This window comes from Leuciscus leuciscus, assembly GCF_965113295.1.
Source record: "Leuciscus leuciscus genome assembly, chromosome: 2".
Taxonomy (NCBI): domain Eukaryota; kingdom Metazoa; phylum Chordata; class Actinopteri; order Cypriniformes; family Leuciscidae; genus Leuciscus; species Leuciscus leuciscus.
In genome coordinates this window covers 66,058,259-66,078,258 of record NC_138726.1, presented here as the reverse complement: position 1 = coordinate 66,078,258, position 20,000 = coordinate 66,058,259, and the positions used below count along the sequence as shown (strand labels likewise).

The following is a 20,000-nucleotide window of genomic DNA, read 5'->3' as shown; positions in this document are numbered from 1 at the left end:
CGCTGCATTGCACCGGGTGTATGATAGGATAAAAAACTGCACAGTGACCTAAAACAGTACCAGAATCATACAAAACGTCTCGGTTACATATGTAACCCTCGTTTCCTGAAGGAGGGAACGGAGACGTTACGTCAGAACATCTCATGAATGGGGTCTCGCCCGAGAGCCCAATCACCTTCGAGTTGTAAAAAATTAGCCACTGGTACACAAAGTACCTTGGTCTGCGGAATTTGCATTGTGAGCTCCGCCCCGCTGTGTGTGTATATAAGGAGCAGCGCGTGCATTTTCACATTCATGTTGTTCGCTGAGGAGCTGAGAGGTGTGTCTTGGCTGTTCAGCAGCACAGCGGTTGTGGCAAGGGGACGTAACGTAACCGAGAGGTTCCCTTTCAGTCGTCACATTCTACGTTACTTCAGTACGTCTGACGAATGGGGTCCTATTCCAAAACGCCACAATGGCTGTCTTCCAGTGCCCTGCGCAAGCTACAGCTCCCTGTCATGAGGCCTACCCATAGGCAGTTCCACTGCAAGGCAGAGGCGTGTCAGGTGGACAGGGCTCTAGCCGAAGTGATAGTAGTTACCACCTGAGGTGGCAAAGTACTAAAACCTTCCGCGTCCCATCCAGGACCCACACGTGCAGGTTCCACAGATCGGGACACAGGTGCCCCGTCCCTGAGTAGGGAGGTCCTTCCTCAGAGGAATTGGCCAGGGAGGGGCTGTCGCAAGGAGTACAAGTTCGGGGAACCAGGTCCGGCCGGGCCAATAGGGCGCGACCATGAGGACCTGCTCCTCGTCCTCCCTGATCTTGCACAAGATCTGTGCGGACAGACTCACTGGGGGAAACGCATACTTGCGAAGGCCCCGTGGCCAAGGGGACCAGTGTGCCAGAGGATCCGAGCCGAGGGTTCCCTCGGTCAGGGAGTAAAACAACTGGCACATCTACCTGTGCATCTCTGAAGGATTCCCAAATTAGCTGAACCGTCTGGGGATGGAGTATCCACTACCCGGGGAGATTTGACGGTTTGACGGCAGGTCGACTGACACTTTGAGCGTGCCCTGTTGCCATGCCCATCTTGGGACTCGGTCATGAAGCCAGTGCTGAAGCGGTCTCATATGAAGCAACCCGAGCGGCGTGACTGCGGATGCCATATGCCCCAGGAGTCTCTGAAAAAGTTTCAGTGGGACCGCCATCTTGCCCTTGAATTGACTCCGCGTGCTCGCTCATAAGCTGCTCGAACATGATGATCGATTCTATTTCCATAGCGAGAAAAGAGATCCTCTGCATGGGGGAGAGGTTGCTCTTTTCCCAGTTGACCCAAAGGCCCAGTCGGGAGAGGTGCCTGAGCACAAGGTCCCTGTGTTCGCACAACCGTTCCCAAGAGTGATCTACAATCAGCCATCGAGGTAGTTGAGAAAACAAACGCCCTGCTCCCTAAGGGGAACAAGAGCCGCCGTTGTGTAAGACAGTTCTGGGAGGTTATTATACCAAACCACTTTGCTCAGGCATTTCAGAAAGACCAAAACAGTATTTCAGATGCTGCGCAACGAGATTGGATCTCTAGTTGGTCCAGTTATGCCATCCCATCGCAAATTCACATGTCTTTTTTTTTATGCGCAACGAGGAATTTATTTGGTTGATGTCTTTCCATTGTAGTTTATGCACGTTTTCTAATTGGATAAAACATTATCTGACTCAGTTTAGTGCATACGTTTTTTATGTGCATTTTTCGACTTTATGCACATCTTGGCGTTTCCATCCAGCATTTTTTTATGCAATATTCCAAAATGCGATTAAAAATAGGAGGATGGAAACGTAGCTATTGAAGGCCTGGAGGGCCAGGGTTGAGTCGCAGGAGCGTGTGACTGAGGTGGATATGGGGGATAGGCAGACCGGAGGAAAGGAGGAGCCCGACGTAGCCAGAGGGGTGAAAGGTCAAGGTGGAGCCAGAGGGATGACAGACCACAGTGGAGCCAATAGGTCGGAGCCCCGAGGTGGAGCTGAGGGATCCACAGAGCAAGGCGTAGGTGACGACTGAGAAGCCCAATGCGGATCTGAGCAGCTGGGCAGAACAACAGAAGGAGGAGCCTTGGGGCTGAAGGGAGACAGGCAGAGACAAAGATGACTTGGGAATGGGCTAAACCAGCAGAGATGAAGACAACTTGGGACTAGACCGGACCAGTGAAGACTGGAGACCTTGAAGCATTTCATCATCCAGCTCGTCAAATACTTCTGTTGAGACCCAGCTTACTTTAGTGTGGGTGGAGCTCTAAACCATGCAGTTGAACTCTACTAATAGGCAATGTTCCCTCTAGGCAAAATATTGTTTATTCATAAGCAATAAACAATCATTTAACCCCCTGAGGTCTACGGTATCGCCGGCGATACCAGCTCGCTTTTTTTTTATCAATGTAAAAGAAACTCATAAATACTCTGTTGACTTTGATTTTCCATAGGAGTTTCATACATCAATCGATTCTGTTAAATGTGTATTATTTTTGTGTATACTCACAATAAAAACAAAGTGTTGTGCTTTTTGCCAAATAAAGAAAAATAAACACGAAGCGAGTTCTGCCTTCTCTCTGCCAGTGAAGTCCATTCTGAAACGCGTCCGAAAATGAACAATAACTCAGCGAATACTCAGTCAAACAGGCATACAGACACACAGGCATGAAGCTTGAATTCTCTTCTTTTAAATGAAGTAATTTATATAAAAAACAAATATTCTCATCTTGTGAAATCTGTATTAAAAGAGAGCGATTCCAGTCGAGCTCATCTCATCTCATTACGTTATAATCGGCCCCGCCCACGGAGAGCGCGCGCTATTCAAACGCAAATGACTGAGACGATCCCATACAAACTGTGAACGCCCACATATCAGCTCGAGAAAACACATCCAGTTTATTCAGATAAGTGTACTTGTCTACACTGTCTCGCAGCGCTGTGAGGAATAATAATAATGGAAAACTTACCTCAGAAGTGCTGGTATTTCGAGGAGCAACGGATGGAATACTGTAGTACGTTTTTTTTTTCATTCTCAAGTAAATCGCGTTTCTGTGTGAATGAATGAACGGCAGAGATGCGCTGTTTACCACAACTCGCAAAAAGACGGTTTAAATTTGAATTGCGTTTCTGTGTGTGAATGAATGATCTGCTTTTAGCAAACTATTTTACTATACTGAGTAAAATCGATTGAAATATGTTGAAATAAAATGTATTTGTATAAGCAACGTATTAAACTGCAAATTAACATTTATATTCCTTATAATAAAAACGAAAGACCTATTTTACAGACAAATGAAAGACAACATTTCGTTGATTAGTTTTGGATAGATTACACATTTTTTACTGTAAAATATCTGCCACCTCAAATAAGCTTTTGTTTGCCAATTTTTGCTACTATGTTAAATATAGTATGTTTTGTCAATGTAGGCTATATTCGAAGTAATGAATCCTTAACTTTGAAATATGTATGATAAAATGTATACTTTAGTTTTTACAAAGAAAGATTACACTTCAATTGTTGTTGTAATTGTAACCTTTTTAATAAAAAAAATATATATTTACAAGGTAGATGTAAACAAATTTTAAAAGGTAAATATAAGCATTTTCTTTAAATAATTTTTATTGTGTTTTATTATTGACAAATTTGGGGAGAGGATACATATTCCAAAACTGAAAAATACAGTATGAGAATTAACTTCACAATTAATAGACATGTTTTCCTTGGATATTATACAATTTGCAAGCAAAATTTGTAAAAAAAAATAAAATAAAAATTGACATGCTTCCAACTGTGAACCAATTTGGTACTGTATATATACTGTATATATATTGCTCTTGCATTCTTTCTTGTGGCTATAGGTGACACACCTGAATGAATGGCTCATTAAGTATGCGGGCCCCATTGTCTCCTCAGGTGTGAATCACTACATATGCATGATGCTGTCGAATGGTTGACGCCCCTTGCGCATATTGCCTTTACAAACAAAAAGTGTTTTACAAGATTTAAATCAATGTATTGTGTTATGTGAATGATAAGGGCAGGATGATTTTCACATCATTTTGAAGAAAAAACTCTAGGCAAAGACATCAATTAGTCAAAAGTCTTATTGACACGTATTGAGTATGTGTTTTGTGGCCTTATTTCAGAAACTTTAGTTTTTAGTTTTTTCAATAACCATGCATAAACATTATTCTCTCAAAAATACAAACATGTACATGCATGTTGCTCACATATTATGGTAGCCCTGTTTGTGCTAAATAGAGTGTAATTATACCTTTGCCATTAATATGTTTATAAGCAACTGAAAAAAGCACAAATGTCAGGGCATGTCAGAACATCTCAAGGACCCCAAAACCCCTCAGACCTCAGAGGGTTAACTTTAATGGTTTACATTTACATTTACATTTACATTTACATTTAGTCATTTAGCAGACGCCTTTCTCCAAAGCGACTTACAGATTAGGACAAAATTCAGCGAGTCATCATAAAGAGGCAAAAGCAACAACAACGCAAGAAGTGCTCAAAGTACGAAGTTCAGGTATTATTCAGAGTAGCATAAGCCTGATAAGTGATGTTACAAAGGGAAAGGAAAACTTTTTTTTTTTTTTTTTTTTTTTTTTTCTATAAGGTTAAGTGCTCACGGAAGAGATTGGTTTTCAGCTGTCTTTTGAATGTTGTCAGGGATTCTGCATTCCGGATGAGGGTGGGGAGAGCGTTCCACCAGCATGGAACTGTGAATGAGAATGTTCTGGAAAGTGATTTTGTGGCTTTCTGTGATGGAACCACGAGACGTCGCTCGTTGACCGATCGTAGGTGTCTGGTAGGGATGTAGACTCGTAGGAGTGAGTGAAAGTAGGAGGGAGCTGAGCCTGTGATAGTTCTGTAAGCAAGCGTCAGTGCCTTGAACTTGATGCGAGCAGCGAGAGGTAGCCAGTGCAGAGAGATGAACAGAGGAGTGACGTGGGCCCTCTTGGGCTCGTTGAAGATAAGACGAGCTGCAGCATTCTGAATCATCTGTAGGGTTTTGGTTGCACATGCTGGAAGTCATGTGCAACCAAACGCCGCAGTTAATGCTGCCTGTAGCCAATAACTGACTGTACAAAAACACTCTATGGTTTTCCCAAACCATCTCAGTGTCACAGCTTATTTATTTATTTATTTATTTATTATTTATTTATTTATTTATTATAGAATTTCTTGGTAAAGACTGGTATAGTTAACAGCACTGTAAAACAAAAAAACTCGGGTAACCTAAAATGTGCTTCATTTAGTGACTTCTTAATTAACTGCTTGTTTTAAAAAATATTATTTAATACCAATAAGTTACATCAAGGGTCAAATAAAATAGAAATGGCACATTCAAGTTAAAAGTTACAACTGCATGTTGACACCATTGTGTTTCTACGTACGCTGTCAGGTATAAAGAACGTTTTTGCTCAAGTGTCGAAAAATGTCCACCCAATAAAGAAAAGTTTTGCTCAGCAAGAAAAAGAATTACAGAGAACATTGCTAATATGCCCTAGGCTCACTCACCTGAAAAGACTGAGATAGACTCGTGGCTCTATTCCCGTGGTGTGCTCAGGCTCAGAGTCAGCGGTGGGCTCTGGTTTGTCATCTGTGGTGGGCATGGGTGAAACCCCCTCTGTGGTCCTCGAGGTCTAAAACCCCTGTGTGGTCCTCGAGGTCTAAACCCCCTGTGTGGTCCTCGAGGTCTAAACCCCCTGTGTGGTCCTCGAGGTCTTAACCCCTGTGTGGTCCTCGAGGTCTAAAACCCCTGTGTGGTCCTCGAGGTCTAAACCCCCTGTGTGGTCCTCGAGGTCTAAACCCCCTGTGTGGTCCTCGAGGTCTAAACCCCCTGTGTGGTCCTCGAGCTCTAAACCCCCTGTGTGGTCCTCGAGCTCTAAACCCCCTGTGTGGTCCTCGAGGTCTAAACCCCCTGTGTGGTCCTCGAGGTCTAAAACCCCTGTGTGGTCCTCTAGGTCTAAACCCCCTGTGTGGTCCTCGAGGTCTAAACCCCCTGTGTGGTCCTCGAGATCTAAACCCCTGTGTGGTCCTCGAGGTCTAAACACCTGTGTGGTCATCGAGGTCTAAACCCCCTGTGTGGTCCTCGAGGTCTAAACACCTGTGTGGTCCTCGAGGTCTAAACCCCCTGTGTGGTCCTCGAGCTCTAAACCCCTGCGTGGTCCTCAAGGTCTAAATCCCCTGTGTGGTCCTCGAGGTCTAAACCCCCTGTGTGGTCCTCGAGGTCTAAACCCCCTGTGTGGTCATCGAGGTCTAAAACCCCTGTGTGGTCCTCGAGGTCTAAACCCCCTGTGTGGTCCTCTAGGTCTAAACCCCTGTGTGGTCCTCTAGGTCTAAACCCCCTGTGTGGTCCTCTAGGTCTAAACCCCTGTGTGGTCCTCGAGCTCTAAACCCCTGTGTGGTCCTCAAGGTCTAAACCCCCTGTGTGGTCCTCGAGGTCTAAAACCCCTGTGTGGTCCTCTAGGTCTAAACCCCTGTGTGGTCCTCTAGGTCTAAACCCCCTGTGTGGTCATCTAGGTCTAAACCCCTGTGTGGTCCTCAAGCTCTAAACCCCTGTGTGGTCCTCAAGGTCTAAACCCCCTGTGTGGTCCTCGAGGTCTAAAACCCCTGTGTGGTCCTCGAGGTCTAAACCCCCTGTGTGGTCCTCGAGCTCTAAACCCCTGTGTGGTCCTCGAGGTCTAAACCCCCTGTGTGGTCCTTGATGTCTAAAACCCCTGTGTGGTCCTCTAGGTCTAATCCCCCTGTGTGGTCCTCGAGGTCTAAACCCCCTGTGTGGTCCTCGAGATCTAATACCCTGTGTGGTCCTCGAGATCTAAACCCCTGTGTGGTCCTCGAGGTCTAAACACCTGTGTGGTCCTCGAGGTCTAAACCCCCTGTGTGGTCCTCGAGGTCTAAAACCCCTGTGTGGTCCTCGAGGTCTAAACTCCCTGTTTGGTCCTCGAGGTCTAAACCCCCCGTGTGGTCCTCGAGGTCTAAACCCCCTGTGTGGTCCTCGAGGTCTAAAATCCCTGTGTGGTCCTCGAGGTCTAAACCCCCTGTGTGGTCCTCGAGCTCTAAACCCCCTGTGTGGTCCTCGAGGTCTAAACCCCCTGTATGGTCCTCGAGGTCTAAAGGTCTAAACCCCCTGTGTGGTCCTTGAGGGCACGATTATCCTGCTCATGGCAGACAGATGTACTTCCATTCTCTGTTCCTGAGGTTCAGGTTCGGTGTTCTGCCATGGCTCCACTGTGACTTCATCCAAATTACCAGAATAATGCGGGAACCCTGAACAACGAACAGAAAGAACTAACGGCTTAAATACACAGAGGAACTGATCAATGGAACAAGAAACAGGTGCGTAACTCAAGAAGAAACCATGAACTCAACCAAGAACTGGAAATGGAGACAGGGAAAACGAGGCAAACTAAAATAAACAGAATATGACAATGAAACTATGAACTAGACCAGACATGAACATGACTTAGATGAAACATTATGTTGTATTGATGTGTGTGTTTGTAGTGTGTGTGTGTGTGCATGAGTGAGTGAGTGAGTGTGTGTGTGTGTGTGTATGTGTGTGTGTGTGTGTGTTGTGAATGTTATCATATCTGTGTATGTTTTTGTGTCATGTGACCTATATAGAAACACAAAGGCGCTGTGTGTGTTGATCTTCATGCGTGTGACAGGGAAACGAGGCGACAGCAGCTGATCGCATTAGTGTCTCTCAATGGAGCGATTTGTGGATTGATTTTTCTTCTCGTAAATCACGGAGCTGTGCGCTCAGGTCACTCAAGTCACGACTAGGCAAAAGACTCGACTGTGGAAAACTGCTATTTTTATATGAAATTAGTATTATGCACTACCGTTCGGTAAGAATTTATTACAGAAATGAATACTTTTCTTATCACAGATGCATTAAATTGATCAAAAGTGACAGTAAAGACATTTATAATGTAGCAAAAGATTCTATTTCAAACGATTTCATCAAAGAATCCTGAGAAATAAAATGTATGATGGTTTCCACAAAAATATGAAACTGTTTTCAACACTGATAATAATCATAAATGTTTCTTGAGCATCAAATCATCATATTAGAATGATTTCTGAAGGATCATGTGACACTGAAGACTGGAGTAATGATGCTGAAAATTCAGCTTTGATCACAGGAATAAATTACACTTTACTATATATTCACATAGAGAACAGATGATTTACATTATAATAATATTTCACTGTTTTTACTGTATTTTTGATCAAATAAATGCAGCCTTGGTGAGCAGAAGAGACTCTTGCAAATGCGTTTGTGATATTGGAGGACTGTTTAAAATGAAGTACAGTCATGATTGTGGAATCCAGTATTCACGGCAGTTTGTTGGTGGTACAGTATTTGTGGACTCTTCTACAGCACAACTGTGTTCTTTGGCCAGAGGCGTTGTGCATGATGAAACCTCGTGAAATACACACGTGTGTGTTTGTGTGGGACAGTTATGAGCATCATCAGATGTTAATTGCAGTATATCAGTCACGACATGTTTCAGATGAGAAATACCAACTTATTTTGGGGAAGATGTAGTTCATTAGTCTGAGACTCTGGTGAAGTTCAGTCTCATTTCTTAACATGCCGTTACATCACAGTTAAACTCACAGAAGGTTTTTAAAAGCAGCATCTGCAGGGAAACTGAATCCATTAACTGCGAAAGCAAATATCACGTAACTGTCTCAAGACAATAACAGGCCGATGAAGTCAGCCGTCTGGATCAGCTGTACATGTAAACTCAATGAATGAAGTCAAACGTGAGTGTGTGTTCATGTGTCTGTTCATGAGTGTGTGATGTTCATATCAAGACGTTTTTCAAGACGTTTTTCGACGTGTCTTTGTGTTCATACCCAAGCGATTGTCACTGGCGATGCGCCGAGTCAACGTGCAAATTCACTCCCTGATAGTAGATGGCGCTTACTTTAAAACAGAACTACCCTGGTACACAAGGTGGCGCTGCACTGTCATAAATTCCTTTGTGTTCAGACACAAAAGAGACCAGCATTAATCTTGCCTCGTTGCATCTTCTTCTTCTTCGTCTACTTACTTCCTCGAACCCGAGGCGTTTTTTTCTTTTTTTAATTATGCCTGCCGTTTTGCGCGTCGTGTGCATACTCACATCGGTGCCCTTTGTTTAGTCTCGAGGCGTCCCTGTGTGCACGGGCCGTAAGGGTGTGTGTGTAAGGGTGTGTGTGTAAGGTTGTGTGTGGTCTTAAGATGAGTGTTTGCTACGGTCTCTAACGTGTCTCTCTCTCAGCGAGTGTCACAGTGGCTGACAGCTGGTTAACTCTCTCCGTAATCTTTTATTCACCGTAATAACACTCGAGTCGAACACACACACACTCAATCACACACACACACACACACACACACACACACACACACACACACACACAAGCTTTCTGTTTCAGTAGTACGTGAGCGCAATAAAACCAGCTCATCATATCATGAGGTCTTTAAGAGCGAAGAACAACCACGATTCCCTCTTTCCACCGTGAGAAAACACCTCAGACTACCTTCATACACTCTTAGAAACAAAGCTTCTGTATATATACCTCTCCGTCGCACAGAAGGTTCTTCACATTAATAAAGTAGTTCATTTGAGAACTGATAACTGAGCGATTCTTTACGGTTCTTCAATTGCATCGCCACTTTTGGATCCTTTATTTCTAAGAGTGTACAGAACAAACAAAGCCCTGAGAAACAATTCTTGACATGCTGATCATTTGATGAATCCCCATATGAGGTCCTTTCAGCGAGGTCAAAGGTCAAACCCCGAGAGAACGACAGCAGACATAAAAATGTGTTGCCTGTACGGAGAACGAGAGAACGCCGATGCGATGCGAGCGCTCTGGGAAACGCTTCTCTAGGGTGCAGTTGGAGAAGGAGAAGGAGAAGGAGAAGATGTTTCTCCGCTGGTTGTCCGAAGTGTTTGACAGACCTTTGAGTTTCTGCCATGAAGAGAAAAGCAGCCAGAAAAGCTGATAATTGTCCGTGGGCAGCCGTTTAGATCCTGTATTTCATTAGAAGCTGGTTTGCATTTTGTTGGGAAGAGAAATGCTTTTGGCTTGAGTTTGATAGTCGTTGAATAAAAACATGATTTGACGGATAAAGTCGTCGGCGTCAGCCTTTATCAGCGCAGGTTTAATTGGACACATTCAGTCAGAACGGGCAAAAACATAATTATTATTCAAAGTGTGAATGATCCCGACAAATGGTTTTAAAGCAAACACAGTGAAGGAAAGGTTTCCTTCACTCTCAATCAGAGGATTCAACAGGCAAATGTGTTAAAACTGCTCAAGAGACGTGAAATGTGTTTCATAGAGCAGATCTTACACTGAAACATCTGCTGTCTGACGAGACACTCGTGCATCATTAGAGAGAGAGAGGGGGGGGGGGGGGGGAGAGAGAGAGAGGGAGAGAGAGGGAGAGAGAGAGAGAGGGGGGAGAGAGAGAGAGAGAGAGAGAGAGAGAGAGAGAGAGGGGGGAGAGGGAGAGGGGGGAAGAGAGGGAGAGAGAGGGGGAGAGAGGGGGGGAGAGAGAGGGGGGGAGAGAGTGGAGGGGAGAGAGAGAGAGAGGGGGAGAGAGTGGGGGTGGAGAGAGAGAGTGAGGGAGGGGGGGGAGAGAGAGAGAGAGGGGGGGGAGAGGGAGGGGGGGACTTTTGTAAGTGTGTTTTGGGAAGGAAAATATTAAAAAATTAATATTATCAAAAATTATCACATTTTTCTTCTTGTTGTTCTTCCACATGCTGGAATTAGAAGCACATGTGTTAACACTTGATAATACTGTTCCTTCATTAATGAACAACTACACAGGAACACATGAGTAACACACTATTAACATTCTAGTAACTACTATTAACCAACAAGAAACTCTGATTAATGAATTAGTAAGTAATAGCGCTCAGTTGTAATAGTTCACGATTAGATGATCAGTAACTACTATTTTTCATACCTCACAGAAGAATAAGAGGAACTACTATATACAGGTTCATAATTATTATTAATAATGCATAAGTAAAATATAAGGTAACGGTAACCCATTAGTAATGAATCGAGTGTTGCTACATCTTTCTAAAGGAACTAATAATAATTTGGATACTATAATTTATAATATTTGGAATTAGTAAGTAATAATCAGAGTTTATTGTTAGTTAATAGTGCGTTACTCATTTGTTCCTGTGTAGTTATTGTATTATATATAAGGAACAGTATTATCAAGTGTTTTTGTTGATATTTTGCAGGGTCGGCAGAATGATTGTGTTTCAGATCCGCTTTATTACACCGGGGTGATTCTGGTCTTGGCAGGCGATGAGTTAGTTGTGTTTCAACTGCACTGTAAAGAAGCGTTTCCTCGCGAAAGACTCTCAGATTAGGAACCAGCGCAACCACAATAACTCCTTAATCCAGTCTCTTTCTCTCCTTTCTCCTTTCTTTCTGTTTCTCCTCGGGAAAACCTCTCTCTCTCTCTCTCTCTCTCTCGCCCGCGCCCTCCGTCAGGTCACTATATCGGTGGATGGTATTCTGACCACCACCGGTTACACGCAGGAGGATTACACCATGCTGGGATCCGATGACTTCTTCTACATCGGAGGAAGCCCGAACACAGCGGATCTGCCCGGGTCTCCGGTCAGCAACAACTTCATGGGCTGCCTGAAAGACGTGAGTCAGAAAACACTCATTAAAGCGCATGCCAACAATCTTAACTCGGATATTGCCAGTAAATACAAAAAATTAATTGCAATTAATCAAATCTTTTTTTGTGCAATTAATCACGATTAATCACATACTCATCATTACGAAGAAACTGTAACTCATTGAATTAAACATCCAATTTTGAAGTCGAAAAGCTAAAATAATAGTTTGTTTTAAAACACACTCCACTGCTCAGACAGCAACATAGTGTGGCCCACATCTGGTACACAAGGATCTGGGCCCACACTAGGTTGCTGTCTGGGATCTTTGTTTTATTTACAGTATGTGCTGTTTTTGTTTGTTTGAGCAGCGTGAGCTCAACCAATGTCGTGAGTTTGGGGGCGGAGCTATCTGTTTGAATGACAGCAGATGTTTTTAAATTCTGTTTCGCAGACAGCAACATAGTGTCAGCCCAGATCCGGCCCACATTTGGACTGTGTGGAATCCATGTGTACCGAATGTGGGCCGGATGTGGGCCGCTTATATGGCGGAATAAGTCCTGCCTTCTAAATAAAAGAGCCAATGGCTGATTGATAAAGTCATCGTCACTTCAGTTGCCATTTGATGTTAGATGCAGAGTGAACAGACTTTCCTTTAAATGACTGTAACACGGCCCAGATCCGGCCCACCTCTGGGCCATGTGCAATCCAAGTTTACCAGATGTGGACCGGATGCGGGCCGGATCTGGGCCAACAGTATGTTGCTGTCTGGGACAGCATGAGGTTAATGAACTGCACTGTCACCCCCTGCAGGTCGTCTACAAGAACAACGACTTCAAGCTGGAGCTGTCCCGCCTGGCCATCGAGAGAGACCCCAAGATCAGTCTGCACGGCGACCTGGTGTTCCGGTGCGAGGACGTGGCGGCCCTCGACCCCGTGACCTTCGAGACGGCCGAGTCCTACATCGCCCTGCCGCGCTGGGACACCAAGAAGACCAGCTCCATCTCCTTCGACTTCCGCACCACCGAGCCCAGCGGACTCCTGCTGTTCAGTCACGGGAAACCCCAGAGCTCGCAGGAGCAGCGGCCGGCACGCAAGGTGAAGACCGATTACTTCGCCATGGAGCTGCTGGACGGGTTCCTGTACCTGCTGATGGACATGGGCTCGGGGAGCATCAAACTCAAGACCAGCAACAAGAAGGTCAACGACGGCGAATGGTGCCACGTGGACTTCCAGAGAGAAGGGCGGAGAGGTGAGGAAAACCGCGGGCACGGATATGTCCAAGAGTTGTGCAATGATGATAATAAGACGCTGAGATTCACTACATACACTCTAAAAAACACTGGGTAAATGGCTGGGTGAATATAGGACAGAACACATGTTGGGTTAATTTTACCCAGAAAATTGGGTTGTTTCTCAGGAGCTGATTACCCTCCTCCATCCCCAGCTCCTCTCGTTTCTCAGAAGCTAATTAACCTCCTCCCTCCCCAGCTCCTCTCATTTCTCAGGAGCTAATTACCCTCCTCCATCCCCAGCTCCTCTCGTTTCTCAGGAGCTAATTACCCTCCTCCATCCCCAGCTCCTCTCGTTTCTCAGGAGTGAATTACCCTCCTCCATCCCCAGCTCCTCTCGTTTCTCAGGAGCTAATTACCCTCCTCCCTCCCCAAATCCTCTCATTTCTCAGGAGCGAATTACCCTCCTCCATTCCCAGCTCCTCTTGTTTCTCAGGAGCTAATTACCCTCCTCCATCCCCAGCTCCTCTCATTTCTCAGGAGCGAATTACCCTCCTCCATTCCCAGCTCCTCTTGTTTCTCAGGAGCTAATTACCCTCCTCCATCCCCAGCTCCTCTTGTTTCTCAGGAGCTAATTACCCTCCTCCATCCCCAGCTCCTCACGTTTCTCAGGAGCGAATTACCATCCTCCATCCCCAGCTCCTCTTGTTTCTCAGGAGCTAATTACCCTCCTCCATCCCCAGCTCCTCACGTTTCTCAGGAGCGAATTACCATCCTCCATTCCCAGCTCCTCTTGTTTCTCAGGAGCTAATTACCCTCCTCCCTCCCCAGCTCCTCTCGTTTCTCAGGGGTTAATTACCCTCCTCCATCCCCAGCTCCTCTTGTTTCTCAGGAGCTAATTACCCTCCTCCATCCCCAGCTCCTCTCGTTTCTCAGGAGCTGATTACCCTCCTCCCTCCCCAGCTCCTCTCGTTTCTCAGGAGCGTATTACCCTCCTCCATTCCCAGCTCCTCTCGTTTCTCAGGAGCTAATTACCCTCCTCCATCCCCAGCTCCTCTCGTTTCTCAGGAGCTAATTACCCTCCTCCCTCCCCAGCTCCTCTCATTTTTCGCAGGAGCGAATTACCCTCCTCCATTCCCACCTCCTCTCGTTTCTCAGGAGCTGATTACCCTCCTCCATCCCCAGCTCCTCTCGTTTCTCAGGAGCGTATTACCCTCCTCCCTCCCCAGCTCCTCTCATTTCTCAGGAGCTGATTACCCTCCTCCCTCCCCAGCTCCTCTCATTTCTCAGGAGCGTATTACCCTCCTCCCACCCCAGCTCCTCTCATTTCTCAGGAGCGTATTACCCTCCTCCCACCCCAGCTCCACCTGTCTCAGTCAGGATTTGGCATTCTGATTCCCCTGAATCAGACTAAATTCTCGATTTATGTTGTAAATGAAAATATTGACATTAATGATATCTGCAATACATTCATGTTGGTTCTGTTCTGTTTACCCCAAAGGGCCATTCACACCAAGAAAGATAACTATAAAGATAACAAAACGATAAATATATTTGCGTCCACACCAACGAACGATAACTGTGTTTTTATTGTTACAATGTCATTGAACATGTTTTTGCTGTTCTTATTGCATTTACAAAGCTTTAACTAGCAGATGTCTTCAGCATGCTATGTTTTGAGTGAAGCTATAACAGTGAATTTAGCTGACGTAGTCAATATAGTGGAATAAAAACAACACCTAGTCTTTTTCACCGCAACTTCAAAGAAGAAAGACAATGTTGTGGAAACGAGCGCTGGATACCTGAGCTAAAACTTCCCACCATTTATTCCAAAGGGTATGACGATTGTTTTCCATATCCAAGAGGTTTGACTTGTCAAACAGTGGGAGGTTTATCTGGACCTCAGCGATTAACTTCTGCTATTTTAAATGCGCGAGGCCTTAAGTTAAAATGGATTCTGATAGGCTGTCAGTGTTTTATCGTTCAACAGCTAAAAAAAAAAAAAAATGTTCCAATAGTGATCCCAACGATATCGTTCCTCATATCTTCATCGTTATAGCTGTGGTGTGAACTCTGCTATTCTTTCATATGGAGAATGATATTTAAAACTATATATGTATCGTTATTGTCCTTGGTGTGAACAGGCCTTAAGGGGGGTTATTGCTGCTCTCCTGCTCTTATCCATGCTAAGCTGCCCAGAACAGAACCAGACCGCCAATCCTAACTGTATGCTAATTGTCAATCGTCTTTGACAACAGTGGTCTTGACAGAAATAGTAAGTGTTTGATGTTTTCCTGCATCACTAGCCAACATCAGAGAACCGTATATATTTCAAGCCAAAGTCAAAGGTGTACGGCTGACTGAAAGATTAAGGAATCCCTGATCTCGAGGATTCACTCCTGCAGTCATCGCTCCTAAAGCGTGTCCAACGAGACGCAGCGATGCCAAAGGAGGCATCCATTTGCTGTAATTGGCTAATCGGGTGTAAGACTAGAGGAGGTGTGTGTGAGTCCTGTGAAGAAACTCCAGCACTTCTGTAATTGCAGTTTAATAGACAATTAAGAGCAGGTCATAAATCTCTCCGATGTACCGAGAGGCTCACACCAGCACTCATCGCTCACACACACACACACACACACACACACGTCTTCTTCTTCTTCTCCTTGTCAGGGTCCATCTCGGTCAACAGCCGCTCGATCCCCTTCAGCTCAAACGAGGGCAGTGAGATCCTGGACCTGGACAGTGACATGTTCCTGGGCGGTTTACCGGAGCCGCGACAGGGCCTGATCCTCCCGCCCGAGGTGTGGACCGCGCTGCTAAACTACGGCTACGTGGGCTGCGTGCGCGACCTGTTCATCGACGGGAAGAGCCGAGACGTGCGGCGTCTGGCCGAGATCCAGAGCGCGCCGGGCGTCAGCAGCTTCTGCACGCGCGAGCTCCAGAAGAGGTGTAGCAGCGCCCCCTGCAGTAACGGAGGACAGTGCAAAGAGGGCTGGAACCGCTACATCTGCGACTGCACCGGCACCGGGTTCCTGGGCAGCAACTGCGACATCGGTAAGAGAGCCTGGACAAGCAAACACACAAACAGACAGGTAGTTAGGGACTGTTTTTGCCCTGCTAACTTTTTTACAGGCCCCACAACAAACCAAAAAAGACAAGAATTAATTAATAAAAATAAATAATTTAATTAAAATATATATATTCAGGGTCTAAGACTAACTTTGAGACTTCAGAGAATGTACCGGCCATAAAAACAGGCATTAATGACACCAACATTTTAGATACCTGTGAACATTCACAATTCTCTAATTCGCTAAAACTACTAGCCTAACTAATATACATTTAAAACAATATTAAAGTCAAGTAAAGAGTCAGTAATAAAATAAGAACAAATAATCAAATTTCAAGTAAAAGCACAAATAAATACAATAGAACAAAGATACAAATTAAATGGACAGCTCTTTTCAGGTTTTTGAGGTCTGACAGTAATAGCATTAGCAATAGCGACTTTATGTATATAGCACAATTAAAACAACACAAGTTGACCAATGTGCTTTACAATGTCACTCAGAAAAAAAAGAAGAGAAAAGAGCATCACATAAGCAACACATATAATGAAATTCTCACTGATTAAAAGATATTGAAAACAGATGTTTAGATTTGTCCTATAAAAAGTTTAGGCGCTGCTACAGCAAAAGCACATTTCCACTTCCATTACCTATCAAACATTATTAAAAGACAAGTAAACAAATGACAAGCAATAGCACAAATAAATACAATAGGACAAAGATACAGCATACGCTTTAAAGTCATCATGAAACAGAAGTATTTTCTTCCCTATCGTCCCTAATTTGGGCAGGGCTTGACTGTGTATGTGGGGAATTGATTGGATGATTGGATGCTTTGCTATTGGCTGATCTCATGTGAGTGACAGGTTGCCCCGCCCTCGTCATCAGAGAAGAGTAGAGATGCTGCAAGAGGAACTTATTCTCATTCAAGATTATTAACACAATAATGATGCGCACCTGTCAATCATTTAGAATAAACACTGCAATATTCCATAACAGAAACGAGAGTGGTAAAGAGTGATGTGTGTGTCTCGCTCTCACTCAGTCTGACCCGTGTGAATCTGCAGTGGTTATATTTAGCATCCGTGAGGCTTTTATCAGAGTTCTGTGCTTCATTTCCCGCGGCCTCGCTCCATCAGCGCTCTCCGGACTCGCCGTGTGTCTGGGAAGCGCACAGGAGCGGTGATGCTCAGCAGAACCATCTGTGTGTTTACGACACCAGCTGGAGTTAAAGCTGCTCGTCTCTGATATCAGATCCCTCCGTTCAGACGCGACATCACTGAGCTCAAGGGCTTCACACGCACAATACTCCATCTCTGCAGGTTCATTCCTCGTGTTTATAGCAGGAACAGGTGCGTGTTTAGCAGTGTGTTGGAGAAACACTGTAAGAGAAGCTCGTTTGTTTTATTAAACATTTTTATTTTCATCTTTTTAACTGCCAGATGTTGTGTTGTAGAGTAAAAGCTGATTGTGTCATGTTTCCGGATCTGTGTGATTATCAGCAGTTTTACAGCAGCGCTTTACTGCCACCAAGTGTCACAGGACAGCATTACACTACACATCACAGCAGAGGACATGATGGTGTTAGTGTGTGTGTGTGTGTGTGTGTGTGTGTGTGTGTGTGTGTGTGTGTGTGTGTGTGTGTGTGTGTGTGTGTGTGTGTGTGTGCGCACTGATGAAAAATGATTCTGTGGTGGAGTAAGTGCTACAGAAAAAAACAAATGTAATTTCTACATGAAAAACTAAAATACTTTGATATAAAAACTCAATTCAAGCTTGTAGAAATTAAAGGGATAGTTCACTTTGAAATAAATTTTTGGTATGTTTTAGCTTACCTCAAGGGCATCCAAGATGTAGGTGTCTTTTTTTCCGAAGTAGTTTCAATTTTGATATTTTTAGGTCAAACCGTTCTTGTCTGTCAGTCATATAATGCAGGTCGATGGTCACTGTCTCAAAGAGCATGCACAGAGTCCAAATTAAAACAATTCCCCATCGTCCAAATTAAACAATTCCCCATCGTAAGTACACATTGATGGCCTAAGACACGAAACGAGCGGTTTGTGTGAGAAAACGAACAGTATTTATATCGTTGTTACCTCTTGAACACAGCTGCGTCCAAATGATCTGAGGGCGCGGGCGGGTATAGATATATACACTAGATGTCGCCTTGGCTACGGTTTCGTTCCAATGAACTGCAGTAGCCAAGGCGACATCTATGTATATATCTATACCCGCCCGCGCCCTCAGATCATTTGGACGCAGCTGTGTTCAAGAGGGTGGGGTATGGGTATGGGTATGGGTATGGGTATGGGTATGGGGGTGGGGGTGGGGGTGGGGGTGGGGGGGGGTGGTGGTGGTGGGGGTGGGGGTGGTGGTGGTGGTGGTGGATAAGACACATGCCTTTGGTGTGAGAGACCCGGGTTCGAATCCACTGTGAGACACCAATGTGTCCCTGAGCAAGACACTTAACCCCTAGTTGCTCCAGAGGCGTGCGACCTCTGACATATATAGCAATTGTAAGTCGCTTTGGATAAAAGCGTCAGCTAAATGAATAAATGTAAATGTAAGAGGTAACAACGATATAAATACTGTTCGTTTTCTCACACAAACCGCTCGTTTCGTGTCTTAGGCCATCAATGTGTACTTACGATGGGGAATTGTTTAATTTGGACGATGTGGAATTGTTTTAATTTGGACTCTGTGCATGCTCTTTGAGACCGTGACCATCGACCTGCATTATATGACTGACAGACAAGAACGGTTTGACCTAAAAATATCAAAATTGAAACTACTGCGGAAAAAAAGACACCTACATCTTGGATGCCCTTGAGGTAAGCTAAAACATACCAAAAATTTATTTCAAAGTGAACTATCCCTTTAACGCTTAAATATCAACAATATAAAATTAAGTAAAACCTACTCAACTTTTATAATACTGGTGTTCCCATCATGCACTGGGGCATGAATAATTAATAAGGTTGATTTTCCACTGTTTTCCGGCTGTTTTTACCGCGTTTTATCATTGCTTTTGTTGTTAGGTTTGGTAACGTGCCATTTTGTGACATCTGGAGTAAATGTGACACATTCATACTCAAAAACGATCTATCAAATGTTACCGTCATTGTGTATTGTGTACCAGGTATTGAGGTCTCTGTGTTCATATGCAATGCTTCTTCTATTATGCAGATACAGTCTGGGATCCAAACAATCTCTATTGTATTATTTACTTAGATGTTTCTAAGCCAAGCATACACTTTAAAAGTAATTCAGTGTTATATTGTTTGAGTATAAAGATAATTTGTTAAATTTACTTAACTTAAATTCTATATGTGAAATTAAATATGATTAAGTAATATTTACTTAAGGTGAGACACTGCAGGTGAATAGGGTACAATTTTAAAATAATAGATATCACCATGAAACTTCCTCAGTTGATTACTTACACAAGTATATAAAAAAAATGTATTACAAGTTTTACAAATGTGTATGTTTAATTATGCAAATTAGGCATTATCTCATTAAATATGCACGATTTTGCATATATTTTCGGTAGATAGATCTGATCATATGATAAAGCCAGGTGCAAAATATTTTTTTCATTTTGTTTACACACAATATGAAAAAAAAAATATTCCGAGGGATTTCAGGATATATGCTTTCATTACCTAGGAAATCAAAATATACTGTCCATAGCCTTAAAAAATAGATTTTTGCCATATTTTTTTGATTAAAATGTCACATAAATCAGGCCAGGAATGATTTATTAACAAATCCCTCTGAACATATCTTCAGAATACTGCTAAGTGTATAACTGGAGAGTCTGGTGTGCACAGTTGGTACATAGGCTGAGATGTTTGTACTGGAGAATGACAAACTCATTTTGAGAAAACGGCAGTTAAAGAGTTAAACAGCTCTAAATGAGATTTCGTCTTTAGCTTTAAATCCCCCTTTGGACATTCACGACTGGTTACTGATAGAAAGGAAATGGCCATATTTGGGATAGCGTTGTGCAGGAGACTCAGAGCTT

The 20,000-nt window shown here is 44.0% G+C and overlaps 1 protein-coding gene across 1 annotated transcript in view; it reads left to right on the top strand.

Moving 5' to 3' along the window:
• Positions 1–20,000, top strand: part of nrxn2b (neurexin 2b) — a 558,448-nt gene that overhangs the window by 322,472 nt on the left and 215,976 nt on the right. The window contains exons 6-8 of the mRNA XM_082161672.1: positions 11,540–11,701; positions 12,487–12,925; positions 15,576–15,959. Of these exons, the coding sequence (XP_082017798.1) occupies positions 11,540–11,701; positions 12,487–12,925; positions 15,576–15,959 (985 nt within the window). The remainder of the gene's footprint in view (positions 1–11,539; positions 11,702–12,486; positions 12,926–15,575; positions 15,960–20,000) is intronic.